This window comes from Lycium barbarum, chromosome 10 (assembly GCF_019175385.1).
Source record: "Lycium barbarum isolate Lr01 chromosome 10, ASM1917538v2, whole genome shotgun sequence".
In the NCBI taxonomy this organism is placed as follows: Eukaryota; Viridiplantae; Streptophyta; class Magnoliopsida; order Solanales; family Solanaceae; genus Lycium; species Lycium barbarum.
The window spans coordinates 5463372-5490882 of record NC_083346.1 but is presented as its reverse complement, the minus strand read 5'-3'; the positions used below and the strand labels follow the sequence as shown (position 1 = coordinate 5490882).

Sequence of the window (27511 nt, the reverse complement as noted above, 5' to 3'; positions counted from 1 at the left end):
GTTTGAATTAGAGGGAGCATATAATACATCCTAGAACCCCACCATGAACTTGTTTGAATTTGTTGGCTTATCTTTAATTCCATCACTTTTATCTTGATGACTTGATGTGGTCCAAAAGGGACCGGGGAATGGAGGATGTAAGCAATTAAAAGTGACAGGAAATTAGTAGGGTATATGTGCCAGCATCAAATGTTGAAATAACCTACTTTTTTGTCTTCCCATTATGCCAATGTTTTCATCTTCAGATATCCCAAAAAGTAAATCACTAAAGAAAAATAGTTATCAAATTCGTTGTTGATTTATAATAAATAGCACATATCTGACATGATTTAGTATTTCATAGTTAATTTTTCATAAATGAATTAGTGATGGAGTTTTACTGTTTAACGGTAAAAGTTAACCAATATCGCTTATTTTTATATTTTTTGTGTGGCAAATACAGCATGTAGCAAACTTTAATATTGTATACGGTAAAAACCGGATGTGAGCTCGGTGGAACGGGAACCGGAGGAAGGAACAATGATGCGCCCGAGGCTACTCGCCCTTGACCGAAACAGTGCCTGGGCCGAAGCTGAGCAAGGGCACCGACTGATCTGCCCTCTGCATCATTGAAACGGCCAAGCCCGAGGACTCGGGCTTTCATGGCCGTTGGTCCGCATGACCGTTAGCTCGAGTGACCGTTTGTCCGTGTGGCCGTTGCAGACGGGTCACGCGCCAGTAACGTCCAGTCATGGTCAACTACCTACCATGCGTGTGTCAGACGGCGCCGTCAGTCTAATCCCACTAAATCCGTGCAGAGCAGTCCTTTTTATTATTATTTTGTTAACTCATATTGTATGAGAACCATGGGAGTGCCACTATAAATAGGGCATGTCCCCTTCCTTTAAGGGGGTTGGCTTCTTCATTTTCCAAGAACACTTGTAATAGAAAAATATATATGCAATCTCTCTCTCAATATCTGATCCGGCCAAGGCCGTTTGTTTCCATTTACGTTGTGTTTCTTCCATTAAGTATTCAACATGGCTTCTAAACGTTCATGTCCGTAGCAAATTAAGCAAATCACCGTTACTAGCCGTTTTATTACCAAATACTCACACGCTTATTTTCCGCTATCAAATATATATATCAAGATCCAAGCACATATCCTATACTCGCGTACAAATTCAATTGGTTTCGCAATTTCGGGGTAAACAAATATGACTTTATCTTTGTTTGTGGTTTGCTAGATATATTTCCATGTATTTCTAATTTTATGTCACCAACGTTGTCTCATTGCTCAATACGTCATTATTTATTATACATGTATATAAGATCGTAGTATGAATGTATTTGATGCTTTCCGTTCGATCCATATATCATTATATATAACTTTTGTTTTAAAACAATATTGTGTACAAAAATCCAAACTATCGTGAAATCAATTAATTGGTGCAGTGATACTTCATACCTATTATCTTAGATTTCTGAAACAGCGAGTATTAAATTAGCATCTTGAATAAATTATACTTCAGTAGTTTTTTGTAATTTTCCAATTTAATCATCTAGAATATTACTCTTCCAAGATTTTTGAAAGGCAAGAACACTGAATCTTCATTTTATTAGCATGTACATAAGCTTCTCAAGCGATAATTTAACAATTTAACCAGTATTAGATTATCTTTTTTTTTTTTTTTTTTTGTATAGGTATTAGTATTAGCATTAGATAAGTGTTTTAAAAGGCAGTTTTGGGGACTCGCCTCGGGGATCATTCGGGGGCGGAGGCTTGGCAAAACACCTTAGAGCTTACGTGTGGGGCTTAGTTCTGTGAGGCTTACGCCCTAAGCGCCCAACTGTACGCCTTAAACACACCTAATACCCAACACTCGGGGCTCGCCTAAGAGTTCTTACACAAATTATATGTTAAATTCCCTAGTTAAAAGTAGGGTTCTTACACAAATTATATTGCTTTAAAAATTAAACTCCCCCCTCAATTTTGAACAACAGACATTCTCCCCCCTTTATCCTAATTGACTTTTTGAAATGCCTATTTTATCCTTACATTATTAACTTATGTTTTCTTTTTTTACTTCTTCAAAATCATGGTATTTTTCATTTTTTCATTTATGTAACAAATTTCTTATAAAAAATTAATATTATCTTCTAGGCAAAGTAAAAAGTGAGAAATACTAATTGAGTATGTAAATTAATGATGTTCTATAATAAAATAAATTAGCAGAATAAACAAAAAATTAATTTTATTAAAAATAATCAAAACTTTAATATTTATTTATACAAGTGAAAAATAACAGGTCATAATAACTTTATAAATATATTTCTATGTAGGTAATGCAAAAACAATTAAAAAAATAGAGGTAAATTTTTAAAATTTATTTATTTATATTGTAAATGAATTTTATTATAATTTAAGAAATATTCCATTCGAGACAACCAAAACTTGTTTAATTATATAAACAATAGAGAATAAGAGAGAAGTCAAACTTAAATATACACACACGCATATACATACATATATACATACTTACTGCATATAATGTTGAAATAACAATCATAAAAAATAGCATTATATTTTTGTTATAAATTCATAAAAGTATTATTCTACTTATAATGTTAATAAACTTAAAATAAGAATCTATAAATACCTAGATTTCAGGTGGAGGCTGTATATATACTTGGAGTATTACATAAATGGAGGATTGAAAAAAATAAGGGTGAATTAGTCGTTGCATAGGATAAAGGGGGAGAGTGTCTATTGTTCAAAGTTGAGAGGGTGGTTTCATTTTCAAAGCAAAGTTGGGGGGTGTAAATGATTTTCACCCATTTTTTATAATTTTGTGTTATTCTATTATTTTACTACATTAAAATTTTTTAAAAATTAAAGATCCATAGAGCTTACGCCCCATGCCTTGAAGCTTATGTCTCACCCGGTATTAAATAAAACGCCCCCGCTTTAAAACTATAGAAATTCTTGAGCCCGCCTACTATGTGATAAACAAATATATCTTCATCTTAAAGTGAAGAGCTACTATTATAATTACGGAAAAGGTCCAAAAATACCCCTAACGTATGGAAAATGGCTCACAAATACTCCCATCCATCTATTGGTCCAAAAATACCCTTCCATCCACCTATTTGGTCCAAAAATACCCCCAACCTATTTTTTTGGTTCAAGAATACCCCTCAAACGAAAAAAAAAATTATTTTCCTATTTCGTTTTTATATAAATGAAATACAAAAAATATATATATATTTATCCTATTTCATTGGTATATGAAATATATATATATATATATATATCTGTGTGTGTGTGTGTGTGTGTGTGTGTGTGTGTGTGTGTGTATGTATGTATTCCTATTTCGTTTTTATATAAACGAAATGAAAATAAAATTATTTTCCTATTTTTTTTTGTATAAACGAAATACAAAAATACAAAAAAAAATATTTTCATATTTAGTTTTTTAATAAACGAAATACAAAAAAAAAATTACTATTCCGTAGATATACCAACGAAATGCAATATATATATATATATATATATATATATATATATATTCCAATTTCGTTTTTATATGAACGAAATTAAAAAAAAAATTATCCTATTTCGTTTTTTAATACACGAAATGCAAAAAAAAAAAAATTATACTTTCCTATTTCGTTTTTTTATTCACGAAATGTAAAAAAAAAAAAAACAAAAAAAAAACATATTTCGTTGATTAATTCACGAAATGCAAAAAAAAAAAAAAAAAAAAAAATTGTTGCATTTCGCTTCAACTTGTTACAAAATGGGTTAGATTAAATGGGTGGGGTTTAATTTTTAAATTAAATAATATATGTGTCCAATCAAAACAAGCCACGTGGCATTTTAAAATTGAAAAAATACTATCAAAATTAGGATGTTAGTTTGAGGGGTATTCTTGAGCCAAAAAAATAGGTTGGGGGTATTTTTGGACCAAATAGGTGGATGGAGGGTATTTTTGGACCAATAGATAGATGGAGGGTATTTGTGAGCCATTTCCCATACGTTAGGGGTATTTTTGGACCTTTTCCGTTATAATTAAAAAAGATATTCAAAGAAAGAAAAGTAAACGGAATTTCTTTCGTTTCATCTTTTTGGGACAGATCAACAAAATAAGTTAGTCTATATGATTATTTTGAACGGTTATTTTCTTGTTAGTCTATATGATTATTTTGAACGGTTATTTTCTAAAGTTAAAAGCAGAAAAGTCTTATCTTTTTGGGATAGATCAACAAAATAAGTTAAAAAGATATTCGAAGAAAGAAAAGTAAAAGGAATTTCTTTCGTTTATTTTTTTGGGACAGATCAACAAAATAAGTTAGTCTATATGATTATTTTGAACGGTTATTTTCTTGTTAATCTATATGATTATTTTGAACGGTTATTTTCTAAAGTTAAAAGCAGAAAATCATATCTTTTTGGGATGGATCAACAAAATAAGTTAAGTCTATATGATTATCTTGAACGGTTATTTTCTAAGTTAAAAAAGCAGAAAAGTCAGAGTTTCTTATCCTTTTGCTTACACAATTATTCAAAAAAGACAAATAGAAGCACCAGAGGAATATAAGAAAGTAGGTCGGCATAATTAACCTGCGTCGCCAACAATCTTCATAAGAAAATGACATTTTCAATTAAGAAAAAAAAATCTATTATATCTTGACTCGTTGAAAGAATGATGCAAAAATTATAATCCTATCTCAATTTATGTGATACTTTTCTTTTAAAGAATGACATCTTTTTTATATTTAGTAACAATTTAAATTGAAACTTTCAATTTACCCTTAATGAGAAGATTTTTAGTTACACAAGTATCTATGACATATTATAGATCACAAAATTTGAAAGTCTTTATTCATTCTTACACTCTATGTCTAGTTAAACACATTTACATAAATTAACGGAAAAAATATATATTTTGGCAAGCGAAGATCAGCAATCGAAGGCTTGAGGAGCAGCCCAAAAAAGGAAAAGTCATGGAGACGACAATATAAACAGTTTTAAAATGAAATTCGCCTTCATAAAAGAAAAAATCAAATTTGGTGATTCATCACCCATCTAATAGCTATTTTTTCGAGCAATAGTCAATAGTCGCGGTGAATCCCCTTGTTAAGTAGCCATTTTTGATTGTTTCAATAATAATTACAATATAATTCATTTGATAACCGTTTTAACCGATTCAATTTGCAAAATAGGATGGAAATCAAGATCCCAAAACCTCTTTATTCCACAAAGAGGCTTACTTTATTACAAATCTCACAGGTAGATATTCTTTGGGTGATTAAAAAAAAAAAAATTACACACCAACACTATATATAACTTAAAACTTTTTTTTTAAATCGTAAACCAATGTGATTTTCATACTTTTATAGTGTTGCAAGGTGGTAATCTCCTCCTAATTACGGTTAATAGCATATATGAGAACTTAACACAGCAATTTTGATGTCACGAAGTAGAAAGTAAATACTCCCTCCTTCTTAAGTATTTAACTTTCCTTTTAAATCTGTTTCTGAATGTAGTAATTTTCTAATTCTAACATTGTAACATGTGTTACGAGTTAGTTTATAACATTTAAAAGCATTTTAGTAAATTACACATTATTTTGGTTTAAAATTATTATCTAGTTAAATTAGGACAATTAATTTGAGAAGAAGGTATAAAGAAATTAAAATCACCAAATTCATTTAAACTTGTGACATTACAGTTCAATTCTACGCTCATGACAATGGAGTTGTCCTTACACGCAGGATCAGTACAGGTATGAGTTTGTCACAACCCAATAATTTTGATTCAAACTCTGTATTTGTGGTAAAATATAATCTAATATCTAGAAATAATCTTTCCAGAACCAGTATGCACAAAAATTATGTCCAAAACTCATGAATTAAATATTTCTGGCTACGCTTGGCTTCCATTCATAAAAAGTAAGCAGTGAATTACCTTAAATAGTTGCCATTTTTAACAATATATTCCCTCCGTTAATTTTTACTTGTTCATTATATTAAAAATAAATTTTCACTTTTACTTGTCCACTTTAGCATACCAAGAAAAGACAAACTTTTTTTTTCTTGTTTTACCCTTAGCATTAATTAGTCATTTCCAAATCGTTCTACAAGTCCAATGAGACTACATACCAATTAATATGAGTTTTATAGTAAAATACATACTTCATTTATTAATTCTTAAGGGGCGTGAAAAATCAAAAGTGGATAAATAAAAGCGAACGGATGGAGTAGAAGAAAAAAACGTGCACTTTAATTGTTTCACGTTTAATCCGTTACATTAATTACTAGTATCGAGGTTAAAAATGGTTCAGAATAAACCCAAAAAAAAAAGGACAGATTAAATGTATTATTTAACCAAAGTCTCTTCCGTGTGTTCCCGAATTAGCAAAAGGGACTGTTTCGCGTTTTGTCCATTTAATAATTTCCATATAAACTTCTCCCATTAGTAAAAGTAGACAAAATTATAATAGGAAACCATATAATATGGTCCCAATATAATAATTTCTTACGCTAAAAACTTTTAAAAACCATAATAATTAGACTTCAATCAAAGACTCATTTAAACCATAAAAACAACTCTCTCTTTCTCCGTCATCAATTTATATATAATAACGCATAATTAACCTTTGCTCAGCGAAATTAAGTTGCAATTCTCATTCAAAACCATTTCAAATCTCTATCAATTGACTTCAAATTTTTAGACAACCTCCTCAAATTATTTCCATCAAGTTTAAATATCACTATAGTCCAAATTTATCTACAAAATAAAATTCAAATATACATACTTCTTCAAACTTGCTTAACAATATCGAGTTACCTTCTTTAAAATTAGTACTCTGAATATGATTTGAACTTCAAATACAATCAAAAATCAAGTCTGTCAACTAATAATCAAAAGTCAGCTAGATTATAGAAGAGAAATTGGGACGTGACCTATCTATTAAATTATATTCCCTCCGTCACTACAAGAAAGTATAGAAATGATAACAAAAAATTTAATATTTGGCAACAACTTAGTTTTATTGTTGGCAAATGAACTTTTTTGTTGCCAAACAATTTAATTTTGTTGTCAGAGTATTGATTATTGTTGCAAAAAGTACTTTTGATAACAACAAAAAAAGTTGTTGAACGTCGTTGCAATAACAGCCGTTGGGAAAAGTTTATGCAACAATTTTTTTTTTGTTGCCAAAACTACTTTTTGCAACAATAATTAATCTATGGTAACAACAAAAAAAAAATTGGTGCCAAATATCTTTTTTCTTGTAGTGCGTCTGATATTAGTTGTCATGTTTCGCTTCTTCAGAGTTGATTTGATTAATTTTTTGAATTAAATTGGGACATCAAAAATATTATAAGTTATAATTTTTCTCATATCAATATAATAAAAAATCATATATTAAAATACTGATCAAAGATCACTTAGTTTTAACCATCAAAAAGGAAATTCTGACGACTAATAGGGGGATAAGGAAATAATATAATATGGCAATCCGCGTAAAAGCCCAAAACTATGGTCTTATTTTTGGTAATAAGCTTGGCGTAGGGGTGTAAAAATCTCATATTATTATAGAAAACCTTATAGTAATATAGAATACATAATAAATATCTTACGGTAGACTTTAATCAAAGATCTATTTAAACCATAAAAACAAACTCTCTCTCTCTCCTTCTTCAATTTTCTCCATTATTTTCTCTCTCTTTTGTCTGCACTCAACTTCTTTCTCCATCCATCAATGGGGAAGAAAAAAATAACAACTCTAAGAGATCTCATAGGTGCCATTAAAGACAAAGCTTCACAATCCAAAGCTACTATCCTTTCAAAACCAAGTAATCTATCTCTCCACCTTTCTGTCCTACGCGCCACCACCCACGCGCCGTCATCACCACCTGAAGACCACCATGTCTCAACCCTTCTCAACCTCGGTGACAGCTCACGCGCCACCGCTTCAACCCTAATAGTCATCATTATGGAACGTTTACAACGTACCGGTGACTCCAACGTTGCCCTAAAATGCCTTATAATTATTCACCAAATAATTAAACGTGGACCTTTTATATTACAAGACCAACTTTCTGTTTTTCCGACAACTGGTGGACATAACTACCTTAAACTCTCCAACTTCAAGGACAGTGCTACCACCGCCACGTGGCAAGTTTCAGCATGGATAAGATTTTACGCTAGATATATTGAAACCCTACTTTTTAAGTCAAGAACTTTGGGTTATTTTCTTTCATCTTTATCTTGCAGTGCACAAAAAGATAATCGAGAAGAAAAAATTTCGTGTTTCTTGAATTCTGATTTAATCAGAGACGTTGATTCTTTAGTTCAGTTGATTGAAGAAACATGCAAAGTACCAGATTCACTCCTTTTAGAAGGTAATAAATTGTTGTACGAGGTGGTTGGATTATTGTGTAATGATTATTTATCGACAGTTAATGAGTTGTTATTACGACTAGGTGAGTTTAAGGAAAGACTGAGTTGTTTGAGTTTTGGTGACTCGGTTGAGTTGGGTTGTATTTTGAAGAGATTAGAAGGATGTAAAGAGAGATTATCTGTTTTAATTTCAGTTCAAAAGCCATCAACTGAGTTATTATGGAGCTTGGTTAATGAGTTGAGAATGAAAATTGAGGATTTGAAGGTTGAAAAAACGGGTCCAAAGTTGTTAACGTTTGGAAAATCAAGTGAGTCGGCTCGGTTTGGTAACCGAGTTATGAAATTTGGTGAATCGGTTCAGTTTTCATCAGGAAGGTATGAGATGAATAATTTACCTCTTATGGTTGTAGAAGGAAGAAGAAATTGGAGAAATTAAAGTCCAATAAAAAATCAATATTTTATAATTTTCAAAATTGGAGTCCCTTTTTTTTTTTTTTTTTTTTTGCTCTTTTTGGTTCAGAGTGAATTTGTTAATATGGTTGAGTTTAATTTTGTGGAAGTATTAGCATATTTGTAACAATATACTAGAACTGCTATATTTTTATTTTTTTTGGTTGAATTTGATCTATTCCCACCAACTTTTTTGTACATATATACTGTAATACATTCATCCCAATTTTGGATTTCGATTGTATTCCATGTTTCTCTCTTGTACATTATTTTGTTTACATCTATTTGTGAATAAATTTTCTTCAAATGCTTGTTAGTGCTTTGTGTTAGTAGGTCAAAAATTTGAATATGGTTATTTAATATATATTCAATATTTTATAATTTTTGGCACGTGATCCCATTTCGGAACAATTTCAGATATGCAATGTGTGAAGTATAATATGCTCGAAGTTCATGTATTTCTGCTGATAATCATATGTGTTTGAACTTCAATCATATGAAATTTCAAACATAACGTTTGAGACCTAATTTCAAACACCTTAAAGCTGTTTTGAAGTGAGTAAACTTGTAAATTCTTTTGCACTTCAAATATGGCTTAAATAGCGATTCCAAAATCATATATGTGCACTTTCTGGTTCGAGCTGTTATGAAATAAGTCAAAGTACACATGTCCTCACACTCATTCTGAATTTGCTGTAACCAAATGATAAATTTGCCTATGTTATGTGCATGGAGAAATGATTGAACAAAATGGACCGTTGTAATGCCACTTTATACAGAGAATGCTTGTTTGTCAGAATATTAGTATATTATTGCATAGGAATTGTTTCTACTATTGGAACAACATGGCCCCCTTGTCGTTTTTACCGTTGAAGAACTTTGTTTCACCCAAAAGAGTACTTTTTATTTTTTTTGGCAGGGAGAACTTTATCTAAAATTGAAACTCTTTTATGCAAACTCGAATTAATTGAGTTGTAAATTAAGTGCTAGATACTTCATACTTTAAGTGGAATCAAAGAATTGACTAGTAGTAGCCTCATGCTAGCAACACTCGATACGATACTTCTATTGAATCATAGTTTTTGGGTTTTAGATTTAGTAAAAAGGCTCTAAATCTTTACATGAGCAAGCGCGAGAGAAGCGGAGTACAAAGTTAATATTTCCTCGACGATAAAATATAACAGTCAAGACAAACCTTATCAGTAATTTTACTTAGATTTTGTATTTGTATTGAAAAATTCATTAAGATCTAAGTCACATAATGTGTATATTGTGTCCAAAGTGTTCTAATGACTTGACTATTTCCGAAATACGACAATGCATGACTCAGTCAAACCAAACTGAGAGTATAATTGTATAAAGTACCTGTGAAAGAGGAAGCTTCATTTCTCACGACTGAGAGTTTTTATTATTATAAAGAAAGTGGCCATAAAATAATATATTAGTAAGTCAGATTATATTCTGAAAACCTAGTGGTTCCATAGTGGTACATATGAATATGGTCCAATTGCTCAATTTTTTTTGCAGAGCGCCTTAAAATATAAAACAGGTTATCAACTTGTGTATGATTTAATCAAATTTTGATTTCAAAGCAAATTAAATATTACTCCGGTTCTTACCCAAAGAAGAAATTAAAACAGAAACATAACTACATAAGTGGTGATAAAATAATAAAATAAATAATACTACTAGCATCTTCATGTCTCTAGTTGTACTTCAAATAAATGATGCCAGTGCAATTTTTGTTTTTTAATTATTACAAACAAACAATATTCGTTTTTCTCTCTTAATAAAACAAAGGACACCCAATTTAATTAAGAGAAAAAACATAATTTAGTTCTGTTTTAAGTTGAATGTCGATATTGGGGAGGTACTACCTCAAAAGTCAAAAGGTGTTATAAATATCCCAAATTAGTGGATATCCATTAAGTTAGAAATATTCCAAAATATCTCAAAATATCCCATGTCCTGTTGCTTCTATAAATACGATGCACAGATGCAATGTTGAAAGGGTAGAAGTAATATAATCTGATATCTCTCTACATATTCTCTCTACATATTTCTTCTGTGTATTTACTTCATAGTTTTTATTTTATAACACGTTATCAGCACGAGTCTCAACCATCTTGAGCAAATACTTTGAAAGCCTCGAAGTTGCTGAAGGCCTTATGCCAATATTCTACTGCAAGGTTAGTTCGCAAATATGAATTGATTAAATGAGTTTATATCCGTGAACACCAGAAGTGGTAATATTTTACGGGCTTATTGTGTTTATGGTTGAAGATGTGTTAGAGAAAAATTCTCCACATTATATGTATGCCTCGATTTGCTCCTGAAGTAGCAATATCTTAAAAGAGACTGTAAGCTATCACGATTTGATATGCTTAAGGCACGTTCAGATAATTATGTTTTATTCCTGAAGAATTAAAACTTTTGATAAATGTTGCAAGTACAGATCCATTCTCTGAAATGAATGTGATAGTATGTCGTAACACCTATAAATATAAACGTGCATTTGATTGTGAAAATATCATGATTCATCTCCAGAAGAGCTAGAATAATTGAGAAGAAATATTCTGAATATTATATGCTTTTCTCTCGAAGTACTAAACTCATAATTTTGCTCCACGAGTAGCAAACTTTGAATTCTACTCAAGAAGTAGTAAGCCTATGTATTTTACTCCTGAAGTAGTAAGGCTTTTAATTCTACTCCTGAAATAGTACAACTTTGAAAGCAACTCCCGAAGTAGTAGAATTCAGAAATTTACTCCTGAATTAGTCAACCTTTAAACTTTACTCCCGAAGTGGTAAAACTTGAAACTTTACTCCCGAAGCAGTAAAATTCTGAAAATTTACTCCTGAAGCAGAAATAATTACCAAAATATTTGAGAAATATTCTGAAGCAATGTCTTCTTGTGTTTGAGCAAAATAACGAGCTATTGATGAGCGTCGTATTTCAAGCACATTTAAATAATCAGGTTTCATTCCCCGAAGTGAATGAACAAATACCACAACTTATCTCCTGGAGGGATAAAATACAAGGAATGTAGATGTTATATTTTTGTGGTATGAAATTCAGACATTGCTATACGTACCTGTCGTACGTCGAAACATATTAAAGTATCATTCTAAGGAAAAGGGAGCAGAGTGGAATGGTTCTGCTATAACCACATTAATACATTATGGTTAGTTGTTATTGATTTCCTCGAAGGAAATAACAATTAATGTATTTTCCCCTGAAGGAATTAATAACTATGTGGTTGCCTCTTTGATACAAAATGCTCAGATGTTAATGATGAATCTCCCTGAAGGAGATGTTTGAAATATTGAAGTTTAGAATTCAATGTTTATTTCGTGACACCAGTAGTGTCGAAATTTGCTTTCATGGTACCAAAAGTATTTAAGAAATATTTGGTAATAGAAATTAATGATCAAAGGCTCCAGAAGAGCTAATTATTTATTTACAAGTATCATGACACTAGCAGTGTCCAAATAATATCTGATTATGATAGATAAATTGAAGTCTCTCGAAGAGGCTATATGTGATAGCACCATTTATCAGAGATCATAATTATTTCGATCGGAAAATAAATTATAGTAAACCTGAAGTTTACTAGCGAGAAAAATGGTCATCATATTGAGACTACAGATGATTGGAAGATTGAATATCTCCAACTTATTACGGGTAGGGTCACGTGTGTAAAGCGTTACCCGAGCATGATGAGATCGCATGTCACAATAAACCAGAAGTTTTGACATAAAATTTCATGCAGTAGTAAACCAGAAGTATATTAAAAGAAATAGCACTCGTCATAGTAAACTTGAAGTTTACGGGTACAGATAATTTTATCAGTTGACAAGACCATTTTGATCGTCCTGATTTAAATCTGATGTGCTAATTGAGTATTAAAAACATATTGAAGAACTAGAAGATTCTTCAAGAATTTGTTTGTGTTGCTTGTTCTCATGACAAGTTGATTACACCAGCTAATGTTGGGACTGAATCCCCAAAATTTTGAAAAATATAAAAGGTGAATGTGGGCCCCTTCACCTGCAATGTGATGTCTTAAATAGATGCATCTATTTAAGACATTCACATGTATGTTTATTGTCAACTGGCAGTTTGACATTTACAAAGTTGCTTGCTCAAAATAATTGAGTTGGAAGCACAATTTTCAGAATATGTAATCAAGACAATCATCTTGATAATGCTGGTTTATATCTAAGTTGGTTTGGCATTGGATGCCTCCATAATACAGCTAAACAATTGCTTATGAGAACAGAGTTTCAGATGTTGGTCTGAGATATGATATATTGCATACAACAGCACTTGTATGCTTCAGATCATTAAATTTTGATAAATTCTCCCCTCATATTTGGTTCAGGGTTAGGAACTAGATATTTCCATCTTTTAGCATTTGATGTGCGGTACATGATTAATGGATATATCATGATGCACACAGATGGATTTTCCCAAAGAAAATGGGGACATATGTCACTAAAATTAGGGGGAGATAATAAGCAGCTAAGAAATATGTTGTGAATTATCATCAGTATGATCCTCAGATAATTCAAATCAAATGCTGGAAGCATTTGCTGACCCAACTATTTCATATTTCATCTGCAAAATGCTCTTAATGTCCCTGAAGGACAAAGTCTATAGCGTGCATGGAGCATGGTAGACCAATCGGTTCCAAATATAATAATCCTTGAAAAAGGGAGGAGCGAATGATCATAATAAAGAGGCAATGTGCTCTTGAAGAGCTACGACATAACACTTCATAAACCTTATGGGAGGTTCAGGTACCTGAAAATAATGAATCTCAATAAGTTATGTCTAATTGCGAACCGATACAACATGATATCTTGTCGACAATATACAATATAGCGCGCAATATTGTATAAGGTCGTGAGGATTTGATTTCTACGTCTCTTAAAGCATGTTGACGTAGAATAATTACCAAGTAAAATGATGCATCTTGGTAAACGTAATGTTTATTGGGCCAGCAGTCCAAACAACAGAAGATGTCACATTATTTATACTGATGGATGCTGTCACGGCCTATGTGGCTTACTTGATGAAATTTATATGAAAATTCCTGAAGGATATAAAATGCCTGAAGCATTTGGTTTAAAGTCTCGGGAAATGTATTCAATCAGATTACACAGATCATTATATGGTTTAAAACAATCAGGGCGTATGTGGTATAATCGCCTAAGTGAGTACTTGATAAATGAAGGATATATAAATGATGCCATTTGTCCATGTGTTTTTATTAAGAAAACAAAATCAAGGTTCATTATACTTGCTGTTTATGTTGATGACATAAACCTCGTTGGAACTCCAGAAGAGCTCCAAAAGGCGATTGAATATTTGAAGAAAGAATTTGAGATGAAAGATCTCGGAAAGACAAAACTCTGTCTTGGTCTGCAAATTGAACATTTCGAAAAAAGGATCTTTATACATCAATCTGCCTATACTGAGAAAGTTTTAAATCGGTTTTACATGGACAATGCGCATCCTTTAAGTACTCCTATGGTTGTTCGCTCACTTGAAGTGAGCAAAGATCCGTTCCGACCTCAGGAAGAAAACGAAGAGCTACTTGGTCCTGAAGTACCATATCTTAGTGCAATAGGTGCACTTATGTGTCTTGCTAATGCTACAAGACCTGACATAGTATTTTCTGTTAATTTGCTAGCAAGATATAACTCTTCTCCTACACGGAGGCATTGGAACGGGATTAAGCATATATTGCGATATCTGAAGGGAACTAGCGATATGGGTCTGTTTTATACTAACAAAGGTAGTACAGATCTTGTTGGTTATGCAGATGCAGGTTATTTATCTGATCCACATAAAGCTCGATCTCAAACGGGCTATCTGTTTACATGTGGAGGTACTGCTATATCATGGCGATCGACCAAGCAGTCCATTGTTGCTACTTCTTCAAATCATGCTGAGATAATCGCTATTCATGAAGCAAGTAGAGAATGTGTGTGGTTGAGATCAGTGATACATTTCATCAGAGAAAGATGTGGCTTGAAGTGTGATACAAAAATATATTATATGAAGATAATGCTGCATGCATAGCTCAATTAAAAGGAGCTTTCATAAAAGGAGATAGAACAAAGCACATTTCACCAAAGTTATTTTTCACACATGATCTCCAGAAGAATGGTGATATTGATGTGCAACAAATCCGTTCAAGTGACAATCCTGCAGATTTGTTCACTAAATCTTTGCCAACTTCAACTCTTGAGAAGATGATATTCAAGATTGGAATGCGAAGACTCCGACATCTGAATCTTGGTTTTCGTCAGGGGGAGTGAAATACGCGTTGTACTCTTTTTTCCTTAACCAAGTTTTGTCCCATTGGGTTTTCTTGGTAAGGTTTTTAATGAGGCAGCTCTCAAAGCGTATTTCTAGATATGTGCACTCTTTTTCCTTCATTAGGACTTTTTCCCACAGGGTTTTTTTTTAATAAGGTTTTAACGAGGTACATCATCTATTAATGGACATCCAAGGGGGAGTGTTATAAATATCCCAAATTAGTGGATATCCATTAAGTTAGAAATATCCCAAAATATCTCAAAATATCCCATGTCCTGTTGCTTCTATAAATAGGATGCACAGATGCAATGTTGAAAGGGTAGAAGTAATATAATCTGATATCTCTCTACATATTCTCTCTACATATTTCTTCTGTGTATTTACTTCATAGTTTTTATTTTATAACAAAAGGAAAATTTTCAACTTCCTTTTTTTCTTTAATTATCCCCTATTTGAAGCACACTGATCTCAACAAATCCAGTCGAATAGATTCACTAAGAGAGTGCAACTCTTTGACCATAAGTTCTCAGCTTCTCAAGATTATAGGGTGTATTCGATAAAGAGGAAAACTAATTTTCTCATGTTTTTTATGCGTATATATTCAATCATTTGACTTCTTCATGTGCCTATTTATTTATATTTTAAATTTTTTTAATGAATTTTTTTAATTCGCCACTGTCAATCTGTCACTTTACTCCCAAATAAGGTGTACAGTCGAATAGAAGGAAAAACTATCACTTGAGTGCAACACATGAAAAAATTAATGCCACAGACACATGTTAAAACATTAAGAAAAAACGATAAAAGTTATTAATTGGGATAGGATAATCTAGATCTGTGAAGTTGCCAAACAAGAATTAACAAAATAATTTTTTGATCGTTACCAATTAAGATTGTAAAAACAAGTTGACTAGATCTAGGTTCGTGAAGTTGCCTTAGAGGACCACTTCTGTATTTGTCCCTTTGCTTTCTATAAGACAGTGATGTGAGTCTGTGGCGTACTCTTTTTTGACTATTGTGTAAAGTAATCCTTAACTACTACAAAGAGTTGGATTGCCCTTCATATGGATTAGTCATTAATTTTTGTCCCTCAAATAGATGGTCTTTAATTTTTGCTCCTCAAATTGCTGGTCTTTAATTATTTTCCCTTTAATGAAAATTCATAGGCCAAAGTATCCTTATTTGCCGATCTATGAGATCAGAGATTCTGAACCCGAATCCCAGCAGAGTAAAAAAAAATAACAATTTCGCAAGACAAGGTTTTCATAGAAACTATGCCTATTCGCGTAAAGTAATACCTTAAGGCATAGTTCTGTAGTATTCAAAACTATGCCGGACAAGATATAGTTTTGTAGGATAACTTAATTTCTACAGAACTATGCCAGACAAGACATATTTTCTATGTTGGCATAGTTTTGAAGAAATTAAATTATACCACAAAACTATGCCTTCCGGCATAGTTTCTATGAAAACCTTGCATTGCGAAATTTTTTATTTATTTTTTTACTCTGCTGGGGTTCGAACCCAGAATACCAGGGGTATTGTTGACCACTTTTTTATTACTTAAAGTGTCAAAGGACAAAAATTAAAGATGACCCCAAGATGGGGACAATCGTGCGAATTGCCCTAACAATTATGGAGAAGGCCCAAATACTGTGGGCAATAATCGGGCCTTAATATTGAAGTCCAGAACTCCTAAGACTTCATGATCTTTAAATGTCCAGAAAAAGATCATATTCATGAGCTGGGCCAAAGCCTGGACATTTTAGCCCTGAATCTGGAAGGTAAGATCTCTCCTCCCTCTGTAAAAGAATGTGTATATCCAACGCAAAATCTCAAAATTATTTTAAGGAATTTTTACTTGCCATAGCTACTCCTAAGACTTAATTATGGATAGTAACTACCTTTTTTAAAATTTAAGTTTAGTAGCTGTATTATTCAAAATTTACATTTCATAGCTACCCCACCTTTTTTAATTAAATGTGCTGCCCCATAAACCCTAAGTTTTTGCCATTTTAGCTTCATGCCCACCAAGTGTATTTTCAGTGTATATAGCCGTTTTTACACCTATTTTCAGTGTATACAGCTGTTTTACTCAACAACGATTTTGTATTTCGTTGTATTTCGAAAACGCGAACATGACCAGACTCAACAACGATTTTTGTATTTCATTTTATTTCGCTGTATTTCGAAAATGCGAAAATGACCAGACTCAACAACAGTTTTGTATTTTGTTGTATTTCGCTGTATTTCGAAAACGCGAAAATGACCAGAAATACAACAAAAGCAGTTACGAATTGTAATTTTGCAACTTGTAGCTATAAATTGTTAGAACCTTTTAAAAGGTAGCTATTTGTATAAGTTTTACTTATTTTAATCCCTTTAATTCGTGGGTCATTTTCACTTTTACCCTATTTTTTGCTGGTTTTAATTTTTGACCTTCAAATGGGCTGGTCTTTAACTTTTTTCCCTTAAAAGTTGAACTTATGTCTATAAGGGCATAAGTTACACATCATAATATCCACAAGTTATACCAACGCTCTTAAAGAACTTATGCCCCTATAAGCATAAGTTTTTTTTTGAAGGACAAAAATTAAGAACCAGCCCCTTTTAAGGGAAAAAATTAAAGACTAGTTCATTTGAAGGGGAAACCGCGCAATTACTTGTTAATTTGGTTCTAAGAAATACACGTGGATTTGATTTCTTGGTTTTGATATCATGTGAAAGAATCTGAACATTCAACGGAAAATCTTAAGACAATAGGTGGAGTGGCTTTAACAAGACCACTAAAATTCCTTTAGAAATGTTACACTACCGATGAGGGACAAGTTCTCTAATATCTTTTTCTTTATTTTTTTCATGTGGTTTCCGCGAGTTCTCGTAATCTTATTTAACTTCCTCTGTATATAAACGAATGATATGGTATTTCACAATATTGGCCGATCATGATGGTTATAATGTCATAAACGAAACAAGACCAATAGTTGTCCAATGAAATTCGCTTAACAAATCAATATATGATGCAATTGGTCACTTTCACTTATTAATTCTTTATGGTATTAAGTGTGTACTTGGTTTAAATAAAGCCCAAATCAATATTTGAAGTTTATAATTTTTGTATTTTAAAATTTGACATTTATTGAGTTCGTAATTAAATATGTATGTCAATAAATTTCTTAATACAAATATAAGGTCTAAGCAAAAGCTATCGAATACGTACTTAAAATTATAGCTTCGTCCCCCTATAAATGTATTTTTTTACTTCTCAAAAAAAAATAAAAAATTAACGCTATATATTTGGCTCGAATCCAAAATCTTTCAACTATTTCATGAAATGTGTTTATCATCAGCTGATTAAGAATTTTGATGTTTACATTTCACTGATTCATTTTCAAGATACAAAAATACATATCAATCAACTTCATTTAAAATTTATACATATGTTGCTTCTTACTTTTGGATACGAAAGAAAATTACAACTACCTTAGACTGAAAAATTAGTGCACAAAATTTCGAGGACAATATCCAATTTTCTTGTTATTGTCTTTTTCGTCATCATTAATACTTGGAAAAATTCATGGCCATTTCTATGAAGTCAATTGACTAACATCGTCCCATTTCCTTACATGCATTGTTGCCTTCTCTGCCTGCATTTTGAACAAAAGAATTTTTCAATATCAGATCACTTAAAAAATAATTATAAGTAACTGCTGAAAAATAAGGTGAGATTTGTAACATGATAATAAGTAAGTTACCCACTCCAACATATTAAAATACACTAAAAATATATATAAAAAATATTTACTTAGTCCACGTTACGTGTTAGCTCCATGTATATATCTTTTCTCATACTCTCATCTGTCCCCATCCTATGTAAACTTAAGCTATCAAATTTCCTGAGGTGACATACATAAGTATTCTTTCATTCTTAATTAGAGGCCTTGCATTTAAATTATGAAAATTGAGTTTTCTTTGGTAAAGAGTAATTTACCCTCCTCCAAAGTGAAATTTATGGACGCGAATTCAGATTAGTTAGAGCCCCAAAGTAGATACTAAACACCGGGTGAGAAACAAAAAAGAAAAAGCGTACACTATTCCTATCGGTTAAAGAATGGAACATCAAATTCAAATTAAGCAAGCTAAAGTGGAACAGAGGGAGCAAATAAGAGGAAAATAAAACTTTTTGAATATGAAATATGTTACCTCTTTATTCCAATCACATCTAATTATGATTATAGCCAATATCAAAGTCTGAACTGCAGTTCCACCAAAGATCATTCCAGCCCATATTCCCTATAGAAACATTTTCATTAGCGTACGTATGTTCAAATTTAATTTCTACTTAAAATATGAAACCCTTTCATCATATCTCACCCTTATTTACCATTTGAAAAAAATATTCAAATTCAAAATTTTCACTGTCAAATTTTTTAATTCCCTGTATACCAATTTATGCAGCACAAAAACCATTTTTAGAAAGAATTTGTAAAATATGAGGGACATACCATGACACCATAGTGGAAACCCCATCCCATAATAAAGCCAAGAGGAATTCCAAGTACATAATAGCAGCCCAAGTTTATGTATGCAACATATGCTTGCCATCCAGATCCAACAGCAACCCCTGTAAATATCCAAAAAATAAATTAAATAAAGAAAATAAACATAGAAACTCTTAACTCATCGTTTATATCGTATATCAGAGGCGGATGCAGAATTGAAAGTTTATGGGTTCCTATCGCGAGCTAAAATTAATATTACAATACAACTAAATTCACAACTATATATACGATCTAAACAAAAGCTACTAGTTTACACTTTACACGAATAAACAACCTACACGCTAGATCTGCCCCTATCATGCATGTCATGTGAATGGTACTACATGAAAAGCCGATGAATTTAGAATCTAGAGTTAGTGGGTTCTATACATTTCAACTTTTTTCTTTCATATACATAATTTGAAGTGAAAGTAATGAGTTTAATTGAACACACACAACATATTCTAAATCTGCCTCAGATCAAAAGAAGGTCTAACTAACCTAACTTTAGTACAAAAAATAAGAAAGAGAATATATATAGTAGCAAATTTTTTACTATGAATTTACCTGAGAGAATGGGCTGAACACTGTTGAGGAGAACAGTGAAGGCTAAGAGAATAGCGAGTTTATGAACAGCTTCAAGAACAGGTTGGCTAGTGGAGAAAATTAGAGCAAGTTCATTGTGGAAAAATATGATCAAAATCCAGAAGAATAAACCAATCACTATTGATTGTGTCACTGCTACTGCTGTTGCAAACTTTGCCCCTTTGCCATTTCCAGCTCCCAACTCATTTGCTACCCTTACTCTGCGTCAACGGATACAATTGAACTCAATATTTTACACATAATATAAATACATATATTTTGAAAAAAAGAAAAAGAAATTTAAATTTTGAACCAAATGATTTTTATACGATAAATCAAATTTAAATTTTGAAACCGTCTCGGCGTGTCACGTACAAATTTAAACAAACGATGGAGAATAGTGAAAACAACATCTAAAACTTGATTAATTATCTCACTCTTGGAGAGGGTCAACTGGCAAGGTAATTGGACGTTAAAAAGATCGAAAATAGTGCCATGGGTAAGGCAAGTAATCTATTTTATTTACAATTTACTGTAATTCAGTAAATCATGACAGTTACTTATATTTATCTTTTAAGTAATCGGATAGCTTAAATTTCTTGTTATATGGTATTTTCTTAGTTAGGATATCACTCAGAATCATGTGTTGTTTGGACAAAATCTTTTTCAACTATAAAATGTTGTGGACCTTGTCTTGATAACATGTGATTCAATAATACCTAGATGGACCCTTAAACTTGACATGTTTTGTAAGATAGGCATATAAACTTATAAGGTGACCAGATAGACACTTAAACTTACTCAAAGTGTATTTTTCAAGTTTTTCAGTTGTTTTGAAAACAAAAACTATATTTTTCAAACACTCACAATTTTCATGGCCAAACAAGCCCTAAATATATCACAAAATATTTTTTTAAAAATGCAAAAATAAGGCAAACGCATATATATGAGACTATAAATGTGCACTTAAACCAATAAATACTCGCTAATCGCAATTTTGCAGCTTTCAATTAACTCGGTTTTTTTTTTACACTTGAATAATTAAAAAACAATAACTTTAACCAATAAAAATCCTTAAAAAAAGAAATTTCAAATTAAGAAATTTCTAAGTTCAGTATTTCAAGTGTAAAAGAAATTTCAAATTAAGAAAACTATAAAGCCGAGAAGAAAATCCTTAAAAAAAGAAATTTCTTAATTTGAAATTTCTTTTTTTAAGGATTTTTATTGGTTAAAGTTATTGTTTTTTAATTATTCAAGTGTAAAAAAAAACCGAGTTAATTGAAAGCTGCAAAATTGCGATTAGCGAGTATTTATTGGTTTAAGTGCACATTTATAGTCTCATGTATATGCGTTTGCCTTATTTTTGCATTTTTAAAAAAATATTTTGTGATATATTTAGGGCTTGTTTGGCCATGAAAATTGTGAGTGTTTGAAAAATATAGTTTTTGTTTTCAAAACAACTGAAAAACTTGAAAAATACACTTTGAGTAAGTTTAAGTGTCTATCTGGTCACCTTATAAGTTTATATGCCTATCTTACAAAACATGTCAAGTTTAAGGGTCCATCTGGGTATTAAGCCTTGTTATAACATGTGATTCAATCATTGTTCTACTTTTCCCCATTTTGAAACTGTTAGGGTTCGTTTGGTAGGAGGGATATGATGGGCTGGATTATTAATTCAATGGGATTCGAATTAATCCTATGTTTGGTTGGTGGGACAACATTTTTGATATCTCATCCAATCCCATGTAGATGGGATAAAAGGTGGGATAAGGTGGGATTAGTAATCCCACATAAAGAGTGAGATTAGTAATCCCATCTTATTCCACCCAATCTCATCTACATGGGATAACTTATATCCAACCAAACGACCCCTGAGAATCTGTCAGATGGCAAATTTCTGGTAGCTTTTTGGATTCATACTATTTTTTGGACTCTGTACGTCCATTGCCTAACAGGCGAGGATTGACCCTATCAGCAACTCTTTAAGGAAAATGAATAATATTTTTACACTTTTTTCTTTTGTCATTTTCAATCGACTATTTTGAGTACTTTCAATGTATAAAATTTGTGACGGATCTCGTTTGGGTTCTTAATTCGCTATTCGATATCCATTTTGATGGCCTTACTAAATCGAATTTTACGTCTCGTAGGCTCTATCAAAGGCAAAAGTTTTTCTAGCAGATTTTTTTTATTTCTTGAACTCGAACTGAGACCTGTGATTAAGGTGGAGCAATCTTACTTATCTCATCACACCCCTTTGTTTTGTCATTTTCAGTCGACTATTTTGAGTACTTTGAATATATAGGATTTTTTTCATGGAACTTTTCTTGGGGTTTTCTTACCCGACATTAGGCACCCGTTTTGGTGGCCTGACTAATTGGCGCCATGTAAGATTCCTTAAAAGAAAAAAGGTTTTGTATGAGGCTTTTTTCAATGTCATAACTTGAATTTGAGATTTCTGAGATTAGAGATGGAGCGATCTTATCCATTTCAATTGGTGGTATGAGTTTTAGCCCCAAACAAATTCACACCCATTTACATTTATTTTATTACGCAAGTCCTAGGTTTATGACCATTTTTTTAATAATGGAATGTAAGTTTCAAGAATTAGGTCATGACTAAATTATCCTCATTCTCTAAGAGACATCATATGATTACATATCCAAAAGCTCATAAACGTTAAGAGAACTCCAAATTAATAACGTTTAATATTTTGATTCCGGTAAATGGATATTATTAAGATAATTTTCAGGAAAAAGTGTATTTAGACAAATTTCCCAATTCCAAACAATTTCTGGACAGTATATTATAAGAGGTAGCATTTTTTGTTCCTATCACTAGTTGTTGTATATAGAAACAACAACAACAAAAATTATGTGACAAAAGAAGAAAAAAACAAAAACCCTAGTTGTCTTTCAGTGTATCAAATGTAAGATCGAACCAACACCAGCCACTTATTTTCAAAATAATGTACTCCTATAATACTATAAAAGTTTAAATTATGTAAATGGAGAAACAATGAACATACCCAGTTCCAGCAAAGAATCCAAGAGGAATCATCAATTCCCAGCTATTGATATTCATGCTACAAGAATTAAATAAAATAAAAATAAGAAAATAACCTAAATTTAGTGTTATATTTGTGTTGGACAAATTAAAAAATAACTTAGTATTGTCTTCTTTGCCGTAACTTATTTGTCGTATTGGCAAGTTGAAAGTACTTGGTCACTAAATTTCACTGAGACAACATTATGAGTTTGTCTTAATATTCAAGAGTATTGGCAAAGGCAGTGGTAATGATAATGACAATGACAATGACAACATTAACAAAAGTTAATCTTTTTTTGGCTCATTTAACTTGTTAATTTAAATTTGTTTGTGTTGTCATTAACAAGTTAAAGTGTTAAAGAACAAGTAAAAGACGGAATGGTCGAATTAATCATGCAGCTAATTAATGACGTAGTATAATTATCATTATCATTAGTGCCGTAATTTGTTGGTCTACTTGTCTATATTTTTTTAAACGTGTGATCAAGAAGAAAAGTTTACTTACCAGATGGATAATGCATCCAAAGCAATTTTAGCATTCTCCAAATTACCAGTCATCACAATTAGCACCTTGTAGTACCAGTTCTCCAAGCTGTTCCATTTGCACCAAAATGAAAGATAAGAAAAGAAAATTAAACCATTAAGCAATTGCAAATATATCAATGAATTAAGTACATAAGCAAATAGATAATTCTCTGAAGTCTCGGATTTGAGGCTTGGAAATAGAAATTTTTTTAGTAGAGAGAATTTTTCCCTTAATAGACCTTATGCAACCCAAATCTGAATTAACTAAATCAATAGGTTTCGACTCTCAAATGATTAAATATAAAAATAGATAAACCATGACAAGATAGACAAATTTTGGTTTCCTGCCACTTAGGTGTTTTCTAGAATTAGAATACATATAAAAAGATGATGAAAAAGCAGTACATTTTATTTCAGCAAGTAAAAAGCTGTTCTCATTTCAAACCAAACAAAAAATAACAATTTAACTTATGGTACATTTTTCAGCTTACTAATCTCATTTTTACTAATGATGACATATAATTAAATTTTTTTGGTAGGTAACTTCATAATGTGAAAATGCGCTTAAACCGTTTATGTACAGAAGAAGTTCAACATAGAAATAGAGTGCACTTGCCACTTTATAACCCCGTCTTTAAAAAATAGCCACTGTTATAGAATTTCAAACTTTAGAAGAGAAATTCCATGACAATGTCATGTGCTCACACATGGAATTTGAAACTCCATGATAGTAACTATTTTTCGATTACGGAGGCTAAAAGGTGACTATTTGTGAATTTTACGCGAATTTAACTCTAATACAAGTTTAGAGTTTATACCATAGCATGATTCCAGAAGAAAAAGAAAGCTTGAAGAAGTCCCAAAGCCCAGAAAAAGCCTCCATGCTAAAACCGGTCCAAGAAAGTGGACAGCCACCACAAGTAGTATAACAAAATAGCACAGAAAATACCAGCCACCAAGAGAAATTCAAAGTAAGTGTTGTCCCAATAATGCCCAAATTAAACTTGCTCACAATTAGCCAACTTATCAACACATGGATAATGAAAGCCACAAAATTAGCCCAAGCAATCACATTGTTCTTCAATTGGCTTTGCAAGAACCTTTGCAATGGGAATTGGAATGCAAAGCAAAAGTGCAATGGGATAAAGGCCAAAACCACAACCCCAGAGAGCTCTGCCACATCCTCTGGTTGCCCCAATAATTTCAAGATTGGTGTTGCAAGGAAAAATATTGGCATCATTAGAATGCTACACAAGAAGAGTACTATCCAAGAGCGTTGCAAATATACCCCTAACATGTAGTATTTCTTGGCACCAAATGCTTGTCCACATAGTGTTTCCAATGCACTTGCCATTCCTAGCTGCACAATTTTCACCATTATAAGTTAGTACAATTCCTGTGTAACAACGAACAATAATAACTACGTCTCAATCCTAAGCAAATTAGATCCTCTGCCGGGGGCCAAGATGCATGTAATTATGAAAGGAGTTCAATTGAATCCCTCGTAAGTATGATTCTTGAAAGAATAGTATATAGCTTATGTAGCAACAAACAATAATAAATGCTCTTCAATCCTAAGCAGATTAGTGTCAGCCAGGGACGGAACTGTAAGTAATGAAAGGGGTTCACTTGAATCATTCATTGGAAAGTTATATTGTAACGCAAATATTTTTTGTGTAGCATAATATACAAAATATTGGGATTTCCTTTATATAAGGAAAGCTTCGAGTGTAATGTATAAAAGGGGTTCATAAATCAGTTTTAGGTTGCAGGTTCAATTCCCAGAAAGGTGAAAATGATGCTTTTTTCAAATCTCCTTGTTAGAATTCCTGACTCCATCAATTATACGAATTTTCACAATATACGCCATTCCATTTAAGTCCATCACGGTGGAAAGACTCATTAAGAAGAGAAATGCATAAGGAGAATTCATACACCATAGTTTTTAGTTTCAAATATGACATTGAAACGTAGTTGATTGATTGACTCAGTAAAAACGATTTATAAAAAGGGAAATTGCGTACCATGAGTCCAAAATCGAAGCCAAGAATAACATTACTAGCAATGGCCATAGCAGCAAGTTCAAGATCACCAAGATGGCCAGCAAAAGCTTGAGTGATGACAAACATGGAGTAGGAAGCAATTCTACTAAAGATGGCTGGCCCAACTATATGCCATAGCTTCTTTGATTCTATACAAAATCTTCTTGCAAGACTTTGATCATTTTGTTCTAAATAACTACTTTGGATATTATTAGAGGAGACATAATCTAATAAGGGCACTTTATGTTCCTCCAGTTTCCCATTCCTAGACATTTTTCCTTACCTATAAGGCTTTCTCTATCTTTATGCTCAACTAAAGAAGAGAGAGAGAGAGAGAGAAGCCTTATAATAAGGAGATGAAATGATAGCAAGAGGAATTCATTTGTGTTGATAAAGCTTATATATAGTAGTCTATAGTCAGTAGAAGAACTCAAAAGAGAAAGCAACTTATTAGAAAATAAAATTGGAATGTTCTACTTAATTACCTACTCTTGGAGTAATCATTTGTTCCTTTTCCTCTTTTTTCCTGCTAGTATATCACAATGGAGTACCCCACTCCGATGCAGATTCATGAAGTTTTCATAGTGACTTCAAATTAAAATCTAATAATATTTTTGTTTATTGAAAATATTTATGACTATTTAGTATATTATATATATATATAGGCAAAATTATCGAATTCTCGTTAACTAATAAGTTGTGCTCTAGATCCGTCACTGTTCATAACGATCTATTACAAAGCATAAATATACATTTTGACTCACTATTTTAAAAGTACAATAAGTTCAGTATTAAAAAATTTAAATATTAAATTTATCAAATTTAAATGAATTCAGCTTCATAGGTCGACATAAGCTATACGTAAGTGTGGAGTTCATGATTGGGATCAACAAAGAAAGTTGTCCACAGATTCTTGAAGGATAGTATACTAAATTTGACAAGTGGAGTACGGCTCAGCCCTTTTTTTTTTTTTTTTTAATTTATTCATTTGGTTATAATTTTTTTGGTATTTTCGTTTGTGGTGAGTTCACTAGATGATGTTTCTTCCTATCCACGTCTTTCAGCAGATTTTAGAAAGACACACGACAGAAGACCAAAAGGATCGAACTCTACCTTAAAATAGTAGGAAGATAAACTAGGGAATTATGTATGAAGGGAGAAATATTCTTTTTCAATAACTAGAAAGGTTATAAAGTACTTTTAATATTTCAAAAACTTTTTAAAATGGGAAAATGGTCATATTTGCCCCGCTATTATTGGAAAAGGTTTATAATATCATTCGTAATGTTATCAATTCATATGTGGCCTCGATGCCATAGTTGCTCAAATTGGCCCTTCATCCATTAACATCATCCATTTTATTAGTTACATTGAATATAAAAACTCACAACAGTTAACCCTTCTTCTTCCGTCACCGTCCAAGGTAACCAACATTGTCACCATACATATTATCACCACCCACATTTGTTTTCTCACTAGGATTGGTAAGATAAGGTTTAGCTCCCTTGCTGATATTTTTTCTTATTGAGGTTCTTTATATATTTTATTATCAATAAAACGCCACTAGACATTCTGTCTAGTGGTACATATTCGGGCA

General features: G+C 31.8%; 2 protein-coding genes across 3 annotated transcripts; one reads left to right on the top strand and one right to left on the bottom strand.

Moving 5' to 3' along the window:
• The first annotated feature begins 7655 nt into the window (after positions 1-7655).
• LOC132615569 (putative clathrin assembly protein At4g40080) lies at positions 7656-9086 on the top strand. Its single transcript, XM_060330177.1, has one exon. It carries the CDS (start codon positions 7749-7751, stop codon positions 8823-8825), a length of 1077 nt encoding a protein of 358 aa, XP_060186160.1. The 5' UTR covers positions 7656-7748; the 3' UTR covers positions 8826-9086.
• A 9380-nt stretch (positions 9087-18466) lies between these two features.
• Positions 18467-26335, bottom strand: LOC132613751 (protein DETOXIFICATION 27). Of its 2 annotated transcripts, XM_060327958.1 has the most exons (8): positions 25897-26323; positions 24691-25232; positions 23853-23939; positions 23328-23384; positions 20279-20517; positions 19676-19794; positions 19374-19463; positions 18467-18817 (listed from the first exon to the last, which is right to left on the bottom strand). In XM_060327958.1, exons 1-8 carry the CDS (start codon positions 26185-26187, stop codon positions 18758-18760), a joined length of 1485 nt encoding a protein of 494 aa, XP_060183941.1. In that variant the 5' UTR covers positions 26188-26323; the 3' UTR covers positions 18467-18757. The 2 variants fall into 2 exon arrangements, with proteins under 2 accessions (XP_060183941.1, XP_060183940.1); XM_060327957.1 differs by lacking the exon at positions 18467-18817 and having other exon boundaries at positions 19070-19463; positions 25897-26335.
• Positions 26336-27511: the final 1176 nt, after the last annotated feature.